Here is a 10,649-nt window from a genome sequence, read left to right on the forward strand (position 1 = left end):
CTTTTACTTTATGACAATGCCGTTGATCCCCATGCTAGGAATCTTGTTTTTAGCCAGCTGGTTTCCAACCGACGTGTACTCTGGTAAGTTTTAATTTTCTCAGTGAGAATGATCTGGAATCCTAATCCGCATTTACCAAAATAAAAGTCTGAATTTTAAACCGGAACTCTAATCTGTCAGAATGATTTCCTTTAGTTAGTAATAATGAACGTTGACCTTGAGGATCAAATTCTAGGTTTTCAAGTTTATTGTTTCTTCTATAATGAAAGACTGAATAAAAACAACAACAAATACATTTCTTGCTCGAGAAAACACTTTAGCAATGTTTTCCTATGTTTTTGAGTGATAGAAACAAAAATATGTTAAAAAAAAGTCATTATTTAAAATATTGTTGGCAATATTTTGAAATATGTGCGATCAACAGCTATCAAAGTTATGAAAAATGTTTTAAAATATTAACATGCTTTTTTAAATCCCCTTACATTTTGATAATTGGCAGCAAAAATGTAAATATTTCTTAGTTTTTGTCATTTACAAAATGGTGGCTGTCCAACTCAAGAGAAACATTAAAAACAGACATTTAACAGCATCTGATTAAATCTGCGTGTGCACAATGTAAACTTGCTTACTAAAGTAAACTGAAATAATAAATTTGATGCAGATATGTCAAATTTGGAGAACACATTTATTAAGTCCAGCGGTGTAAGAATGACTATGGAAACCTATTGTTTGTGAAGCCTGCTGGCTTGAATTTAAATGTGGCTTCAGTACAGGTTACATCTGATATTTTGTTTAAACGTCTTTGTTTTGGAGATAAATTGGGGTTTCTTTGAAGAGTGTCACTGTTTGATTCCTTCAGCATACATGACCATTCAGTGGTTCTTTTTGCTTTAATTATAATCCTATTTTAATCCCGAAATGACTTTAATTGATAAATTTGTGAATCCTACTTGCATGAATTTGATGTAAATGTATGGAGAGAAAATAGTCTCATGGATTTGTTTGCGCAGTAGGTGATTTGTAACTCATACAATAGATTTTCTGTGTATACTTGCAATGGTACATTCACATGTACATTTATTTGAAAAACATAAGACACAACATACAATGTAGCCACTTTGAAGTTAGATTGTGATTAATATCCAGTAAAAATTAGACATTTCTTTGCCACTTTCTTAAACCTTCCTCTCTCCTTAGTTTGTTTACATTAAAAGTGGGGTCATCTGGACCCCACAAGACAGTGCGCTGAACTATTTTTTATCTTTGATTTCTGAGTTTCACTAATGTCCATGGCAGACATAAAATCCTCTCCACCTTTGTCCACATTTGTCATGGAAGGAATCACACATCAATATGTGGGTGGAGTCATCTGGACCCCAAAGAGAGCAGAAGGGTTAAAACAGTGACTGCCAACGTCCACCTGCACGCAGTCTTTGTCAGTGTCCTGAAACATCCAAAACATAAAAGTTTAGAAAGTACAATCAAGAAAGTAAGGTAATACAACAGTACAGAAAAATATTTTTCACTTTTGTTTCGGACAATAAACTCAACATTCCTGAAAGATTCCCCTAAACAAGTATTTATTATTTGAAGCATAGTCACATTGTCCAAATCCAGACCGTCACGGTCACATCATGGTAGTACTTGTTTTCCAGATCTTTGTTTTCCTTTTTTCTTATCTGCATCAGGTATGTCCAGACTCAAACGGAAGATGCTGAGGTTCTCTTTGGGAGTGACCAGGATGGATAGGATCAGGAATGAATACATCAGAGGGACAGCACATGTTAGAGGTTTTGGAGATAAAGTCAGAGAGGCCAGACTGAGATGGTTTGGACATGTTCAGAGGAGAGACAGTGAATATATTGGTAGAAGGATGCTGAGTCTAGAGCTGCAGGAAAGAGGTCTAGAGGAAGACCAAAGAGGAGGTTTATGGATGCAGTGAATGAAGACATGTGTAGCATCAAGGAATGATTAGGCAATTTTAACTCAATATCAGAAAAATATATAGACTTACTTTAGCTTATTAATGCACACACAGCAGCAACATAAGTGGGGGTGCAGTCTCAAAACAGAAACTTACTCAAATTGGAAATTATTTCAAAAAGTGTCTTTCAAAAATAAAACACATAAATATAAAAGACTTTCCTACAGTGTTTATATTTTGCACAAGCTCTTTGGTTTTTTTTTTTTAAAAAGGTAAAATGAAAGTCAAGGGATCCTGTGTGAGCCGCTTTCTCCTTGAAAATTTGTATACAAGTGGAAAAAAGTAAAGTAATGAGTAGTGAATTTCTTTTTTCAAATAGGTAATGAGTAAAGTAATTTAATTACAACTTTGATCTAGTAAGTAATATAATCAATTACTTTTTAGAAGTAATCTATCCAATATATTCTAATTTTCTGTAATTCTGTTTTCATAGGTTTTATGAGCTGAAATCCAATTTAAGTAAAAATAGATAAATGCTTGAAATCAGTTTAACACTGGGCCCTAAATCTATATACTGGTACTGTCAAAGTTGTTTTTCAATGGAATTAATGAACTTGATATGAAATGATATTATATTTTTTGGAGGGGTTTTTAAATATGGATGTTTTTCGTAATATGACTTTCCAAACAAATAAATTAGAAAAGGTGTTAAGACAGGGGTGGGGTGGTTCAATTTACATTGTATTCCTTCATCACTAGACCTCTGATGACCACGTCTCTGGTCACACGAATGCTGGGGTTGCTGGAAGCTGCAGTAATAAAACTGTTTTCAGTGTTGTATTTTGAATATTGCATGGAAAGAATGCGACATGATTAAAGTGAACACAAATTAAGTTGTTTTGGAAATGACCAAACACTTTTGAAAAGTAAGTGCTCACATAAAAATATGCAGCATTTCCTAAAGAGCAATCAATAGACATGGAAGATTAAAAAAAAGTAGATCAAACAAAATCTGTTATTTCATCTGCACTTTAAAAATAAAGAACAGCAGCAGTTAAGTTAAAGTACATCATAAATACCTTGCATAGAATGGCTTGCAAGCTCTGATCAGTAGCTCCACCCTTGGTATCAAAAAGTGCCGTTAATCATGGAGTATACTCGTCCAGCTCCTCCATGAATGTTGACAGGAGACAAGACAATGTGATTCTGGAGCTGAAAGACAAATGGGATCACATTCTTCATAGTACCAGCATGTCCTCCAAACTATATTATTGATGTCACCATTTTATCCAACGTCACCGTGAAAAGGCTCTGTTGACCAATCACGATCTTAAGGAGGTGGTGATTAACGCTTGGTAACCAGGCAAAAAAAGTTTTACTTAAGCAGCAGCTCACTTGGATCCCTTAGGTGTGTTTTATGTTAAAAAAAGACTTTCTAGTGAAAATAATCGGCACACACTTTTGATAACTGATACTTGATTCATGTTAATGACTTTACAATTGAAAATACTTGAATGACTTTTCTAATGAAAAGGATTTGTACATTTTTTAAACTTTGTATTACCTGATTTATTTGAATGATTTTTCTATTAAAAAAATAAAGAAATGAGCCTACATTCTACATTCCCATGATAATTGCTTTACATTAAAGACTCTTCCAAAAAAAAAAACAATAATAATTTATATTTTTGATGTTTTGTACTTGATTTATATTATTGATTTTACTTTAATGGTAAAAAATCTGCACATTTTGTCTGAATGTTGATAATAGATCTGCATATGCAATGACAAAGTCTGAAATAGTGTTATATCTACTTAAATAGTCATGTGATTTATTGTTACTTCAGGGTTTCCTAATAATCTGAATCTTTGCTGGAAAGATTTAAATGTCTGAACTTATAGTGATAATACACGGAAGGGAAATGGTTGAGCCGGGTTGGGACTATATAAATTCACTTCCTGCCACTCCCTTTTAGGTAATCTCTTTATTATCCTGTGTTTGACATGTCTTCTGATAATTGATTGTATTGCACATTAATGTATTTGTTTTTCTTCTTGATTGGTTGAAATAAGACATTTCTAATCAAATCTAATCTAATCTAATCTAATCTAATCTAATCTAATCTAATCTAATCTAATCTAATCTAATCTAATCTAATCTAATCTAATCTAGTGTTTTTCCCCGTCAGTCTCACCATGTTCAGGTTAATCATCCACAGCTGGCTTTTGTCTGGTTTTCAGTTCTTCATTTTCAGGTCATCTGCTCTGCTACATCACTGATTTGTTCTCACATGGGTTTGTCATGTTTAAGTTTATCTAGTAAATGTCTAAGTTTCTGCCACCAAGTCTTGTCTCCTGCATTTGGGACCTCCACCTCCATCCCTGCCAGTTAAACTATTTTCTCTCCATATAAATGTTATATGATTAGAAAAAAATTGGAATCTAAATGAGGTTGATCTGAAAATGATTATTATTGATGGTATTCATTTGTCTTTAACTTTTGCTTCACAGAGAAGGTACTTGACGTGTTAGAGGGCTTCAAGGTGGTCCTCAGTCCAGGTGTTATAGAAACGGCGATCTCCAGCATTACATGGAAACATGGACCTGATTTAGCTGCAGAATGGTTTGGAGGGATTGCAACTTTCTATCCTAGGTTTAACGGTGAGAACTTCATAGTTTTCCAGTAATAAACTATTACAGTCAAAAGAATCAGATCTGTTCCATTTGAGTGAAATGGGATTGTAGGACTGGCTTTAGCTTCAGAGCAGAAAACTAAAATTAAAATAAAACAAAAATCAAAGCCTTTCTCTGAGAAATTCAGCATAAATATCTGTCTTCTCTCAGGTCGCTGCAGCTTAAACACTAGAACAGGAGAAATGATGATAAATGATTTGAGACTGGAGGACGAAGGCTCGTACACTCCAGAGATTAACAACAACGTCCGAGCTGCTGTAACACTCCGAGTTTTCTGTAAGTTACGGTTTGTTTTACTATAACTTTGATTTGATGTATTTTATTCATCAAAACAAGCTTTTTATTTGTTCTCATTTCAGCTCCAGCTCCAGTCCCCAAACCCAACATTACTCATGACTGTAAATCAAAGCAAACCAAATGTACTCTCACCTGTACGTTTGACAGAACGGAGGATATGGGAGGTGTTGAGGTTTTCTGGATTCGTGATAACAGGCGTGGAAAAGGAGGCGGGGCTCTAGAAATCACAGAGGTACAGGAAACATGTTTGACATTCAACCACAAACTATTAAAAAAGGATTTCTTGACCAAATTAAATTTTTGGAAGCAAAAACACATATTCTCCAGAAAAATCTGGACTCTTGATCTCGACGGTGAAACTTCTGAACTTTTGTCTTTAGGAGACGAAGGAGAAAACGTTCATCTGCAGTCTGGAAAATTCTGTCAGCTCTGAGAACAGCACCGAGCTGCAGAATCCTCTCCTGACCGATGATGAATCTGGTTTGTTGAAACACACAGACTCACAAAAACCTCTAAAACCCAGAACAGTTTGTGTCATTTGTGACTCTGTTGATTGACTGTGCTCTGCTTTTTGTAGGAGGAACACATATTGCTGTTGGGATTGTTCTGGGCCTTTTTGCTGTTCTTTTTGCTCCAGCTATTGTCTTCTGCATTTTTTGCAGCATATGTAAGAAAAACTCCAGAGTTTTTATTTCTGGTCAGTTGAAAGAGCAATTCTGTCTTCACAATCTCAGCATCATGAATCTTGAATTCAAGGAATTCAGGAATTTTAAGTCTTTACTCAAAAGGGTGTTTTACCCACGTGCCCCCCCCCCCAATAAAAACCCAGTTTATTATTATCATTATGTTTTTTAATTTGCTGTTTAAAACTGCCCATTTCCATGTGACGTTAATGAAATGTGCACTAGGGCGCCTCAACTATCAAATCAACTTATTGCTCTAGAACAGGGGTAACCAATTAAAATTTCAATGGGTCCAGTTATAAAAATAGCCTTCAGTTCCACTCGGTATATTTTGGGTTCATTTCAGTTATATTTACTTTTGCGTTCACATTAAGACACTTTTAGATAAGCAAACAGGGACAACTTCAGGCATTATAGCAAACTGAAATGTATTTAATATTAATAATAAACAAAATGTTTTTCATCCTAAACTAAAGCAAACAAAGTTTCAAGCTTTTACATTCACGGTGTCGCATTTTTAGGGTCATGGTTCAGATGTTTTGGATCAGCAAAAAGTTAAAAAAAAAAAAGAAAAGAAAAACGGCAAAAACAACAAGATAAAAGCTAAACCAATTTTTGGAAACACCTCATATATTCAATAAGCATATAATGTACTTCACACATATTTATAAAAGCAACATCAAAACACTTGGTCATGGAGGCCTATTTATTAAAACAAAACATCTTTAAACTTTGAACATAAGCAAAATGTTAAAACGTGTACTTTCTGATAACATTTACATGTCCTGAGACCTAATCTACAAAAACTGAACAAAGAAATGGTTCAAAATAGTGTTGAAGATACCAAATCTATCTGGAGTTCCCTTAAAATAAAGCTACTTTAGCGCTTGTCAAAACAAAGAGGATTTACATGAATTTGATGTGAATTCCATGCAAAACAAACAAACAAAAAAATAAAAATAAAATAACATAATAAATAAAGTTTAGCATTAAATACAACAGAGGCTTATGCTCAATAAATCCCTGTTGTGACAGTAAAATCTGCCCAACACAAGAAGCTCTCAGCCCACATCTGTTGGCTCAGCTGTTGGACAGGACAAGTTAAAAAAATAATAAATAAATAAACTCACAGACATGAATTTTCCAAACTCTTTTAAGAATATATTTTTTTAAAGTTACTATTTATGGTCTGAAACACAGTTTTTTGCCCAAACTTTCTTCTTCTGACATAAGGGATCTATGGTCGGAGGCTCCAGCAGCGGCAAGCCCAGACGCTGACACCGGCGGGCGGGGGACCCAGGCTCCAGCAGCAGTGAACCCAGACGCGGACACCGGCGGGCGGGGGACCCAGGCTCCAGCAGCAGCGAACCCAGACGCGGACACCGGCGGGCGGGGGACCCAGGCTCCAGCAGCAGCAAAGCCAGCTCAAAGGTTTTGTCAAAGTGATAATGGACACAACAAATACCAGACTAGACACGTTAACAAGGGAAGTGCAGGAAATAAAAACAAGCTTGGAATATACTCAGAAAGATGTGGAGGAAATAAAGGCGAAATTGTGAAATAAGCTGATCAATGTAACACACTCCAGTCAGATGTTTATAGAATGTGTGATAGCCTGCTAACTGTCACTGACAAAATGGACTACTTGGAGGGTCAATCCAGAAGAAACAATCTAGTGATGGATGGAATTGAGGAATCACCACAGGAATCCTGGGCCACAACAGAAGAGAAAGTGAAGCAGATTATCAGGGAAAAAATGCACTTACAGCAGAATATAGAAATTGAAAGAGCACATAGAACTGGAAAGCCTGGAGGAGGAAGTCCAAGATCCATCGTACTGAGATTTCTGTGATATAAAGACAGGGACTCAATCTTGCAACAGGCAAAGTCCCTCAAAGGTACAAAGATTTATATAAACGAAGACTACACAGAATCAGTAAGACGAAAAAGGAAAGAACTGATGCCAGAATTAAAAGCATCAAGGCAGAGAGGAGATATTGCCTACTTAAGACATGACAGGTTGATCATCCATCCTCGTGCTAGCACACCAAAATCTTAAAATATACAACTTTGACTGAGACATGGACCTGACATCATGGTATCAGATACTTCACTCAGACCAGATGAATACAGCTATTTGTTAGAAAAGATTGCACAATATGATAAATTAGAATTTCCAGCTTCCCAGGACAATGAAGGTGTGAAAAAGGGCGACATTGATCATGAAATACATTTTTTTTATAATGATAATCACAACTGTCAGTACTATACAGAGGAACAATTTAATAGTGCAAAGATGAATACTAACAAATTCTCCATTATTCATTTTAATAGCAGAAGTTTGTATGCCAATTTCCATAAAATCAAGGACTACTTGAAGCAGTTTTCACAAACCTTCAGTATAATCGCAGTCTCAGAAACATGGTTTAACAATGACAGGAGAGTGGACTTTGACATTGAAGGCTATGAAGTCATTTATAAAAGTAGAGAAATAAAAAATGGAGGTGGTGTCGCTCTGGGCGTAGACACAAATTTGAATTATAAGTTGATAGAACATTTATCTGATGTGGTGAGCAATGTGTTTGAATGTATTGCAATTGAGATCACAATGGAGAAAAACAAAAATATAACAGTAGGTTGCTTATACAGGGCACCAGGTTCTGACATGAATACTTTTAATGCTTGGATAGAAGAAAATTTTACCAATATGAGTCAAAAAACTATGTTTCTATGTGGAGATTTTAACATAGACTTACTGAATGTAGACAGACATAAAACATCCGAAGAATTCATTAATATCATGTACAGTAATGGCTTACATCCTCTGATTAGCAGACCCACACGAATTACTTCAAACAGCAACATTAATAGACAACATATTTACCAATGTCATTGATAATTATATTGTTAGTGGGTTATTTATAAATGATATCAGTGATCACTTACCTGTCTTTGCAACCTATAACATCAAGTATAAGAAGTTAGAAAGTGATAACAGGCTAAAATCAAGGAGAATTAGAACTGAAAAGTCTTTGAATGCATTAAAAAGGGATTTGTTGGAGTATAACTGGGACTTAATTTACAACGAAAAAGATGTAGATAAAGGATATGAGGAATTTTTAAAAATATTTAAACTATTATATGATAAAAACTGCCCAATACAGGTTTACCGAAGTAAAGTTAAACATGCAAACAGTTTATGGATTACAAAAGGATAAAAAAATGCCTGTAAGAAAAAAAATAATTTATACAAAGAATTTATAAAGCACAGAAGTGATGAAGCTGAGAGGAGATATAAGACATATAAAAACAAATTGGACCATAATATTGTGGACCATATTAAATATTTTACAAAATATGCAAGTTATCCCAAGCATGTACTAGATGGGGAAACCACACACACAAATCCAAAAAATGTTGCTAATTTATTCAATACCTTCTTCACTAATATTGGACCAAGTCTGGCTAAGGAAATTCCAACATTAAGCAAGGGTCCTCATTTAACAGACAGTAATATTAACACTATTTTTCTTGAAGAGGTGGAGGAAGAAGAAGTAATTGAAGTCACTAAGCAGTGTAAGAACAAAACATCTACAGACTCCTATGATATTGACATGATGTTAGTCAAGAAGGTAATCGAAGGAAGTTCAAAACCCATGACTCACATATGCAATCTATCATTCCAGAATGGTCAATTTCCTCTGAAAATGAAAACTGCTAAAATAATCCCACTCTACAAATCTGGAGATAAACATCAGTTCACAAATTACAGGCCTGTCTCCCTCCTCCCTCAGTTTTCTAAGATCCTGGAAAAACTTTTTAAAACTAGACTTTGCAAATTCATCGATAAATATAATTTACTTACAGACAGCCAGTATGGTTTTAGAGCAAACAGATCAACATCACTGGCTTTAATGGAATTAACAGAGGAAATAACTAATATCACAGAACAGAACCAATATGCAATAGGAGCTTTCATAGATTTAAAAAAAGCATTTTAAACAATAAATCATGACATTCTAATTCATAAAATGGATAAACTGGGAGTGCAAGGACCAGCTTTACACTGGGTGAAAAGCTATTTACAAGACAGGAAACAATTTGTGAAAATGGGAGACCATAACTCAACAGTTCTGGACATTGTGTGTGGTGTCCCTCAAGGCTCAGTGCTTGGGCCGGTTTTATTTAATCTTTATATCAATGATTTAGTCAAAACATCAGACGAAATGAAATTCGTATTATTTGCAGATGATACAAACATCCTTTTTTCTGACACAGATATCCAGGAACTCCTCGCTAAAGTGACCAGAGGAATGTACAATCTAAAGGACTGGTTTGATAGAAACAAGCTATCACTTAATTTGGACAAAACTAAAATCATGTTTTTTGGTAAAAACAATACAAAAGAGCAAATTAAAATAAGAATAGCAGGAGTAACATTAGAAACAGTGAATCATATCAAATTCTTGGGCGTGACAATAGACGACAAGATTTCCTGGAAGCAGCATATTAGTTCTTTACAAACAAAAATATCAAGAAGTATTTCAGTCATGGCCAAAGTGAAACATATTCTGAACCTCAGATCACGCCAGATACTGTATAATTCTCTGGTGTTGCCGTACTTAACCTACTGTTCAGAAATTTGGGGAAGTACATACAAGACTTGTCACACAGCTGTTACATAGGACCTGTAGCTGTCCGGAGGTGTATCAGCATCCAACCTTACTCTGCCCCCTCCCACAACCAGGCAGCACCAGACACCACCCCACAAAAGACCTGACGAAAGACTCCCTCTTGGTGTAGACACATTACAACAATCGTACATGAAGCGTTTGCTGTTTATATGTAATTCATTGGTGATTCGTGCGTCAATTAGGTAATTTAAAAGTGATGTTTGCGCCGTATATTCAATATACCAGTTATCCATACACTCAAAAAAATGATTCAAGCCCCTCTTACAGGTGACACATTTAGATTTAATTCATTCTACTCAAATTTAGTAGTCCATCAGAAAATTATTTATATCTCGTTCATGTTAACTAAAGTTATTT

At 35.1% G+C, this 10,649-nt stretch overlaps 1 protein-coding gene across 1 annotated transcript in view; it reads left to right on the forward strand.

Moving 5' to 3' along the window:
- The first annotated feature begins 6 nt into the window (after positions 1-6).
- LOC112142036 overlaps positions 7-10,649 on the forward strand; it is a 14,614-nt gene continuing 3,971 nt past the window's right edge. The window contains exons 1-6 of the mRNA XM_036211006.1: positions 7-83; positions 4,436-4,585; positions 4,769-4,894; positions 4,978-5,147; positions 5,296-5,395; positions 5,493-5,717. Of these exons, the coding sequence (XP_036066899.1) occupies positions 11-83; positions 4,436-4,585; positions 4,769-4,894; positions 4,978-5,147; positions 5,296-5,395; positions 5,493-5,717 (844 nt within the window). The 5' untranslated portion in view covers positions 7-10. The remainder of the gene's footprint in view (positions 84-4,435; positions 4,586-4,768; positions 4,895-4,977; positions 5,148-5,295; positions 5,396-5,492; positions 5,718-10,649) is intronic.

Source organism: Oryzias melastigma, unplaced genomic scaffold (genome assembly GCF_002922805.2).
Source record: "Oryzias melastigma strain HK-1 unplaced genomic scaffold, ASM292280v2 sc00363, whole genome shotgun sequence".
NCBI lineage: Eukaryota > Metazoa > Chordata > Actinopteri > Beloniformes > Adrianichthyidae > Oryzias > Oryzias melastigma.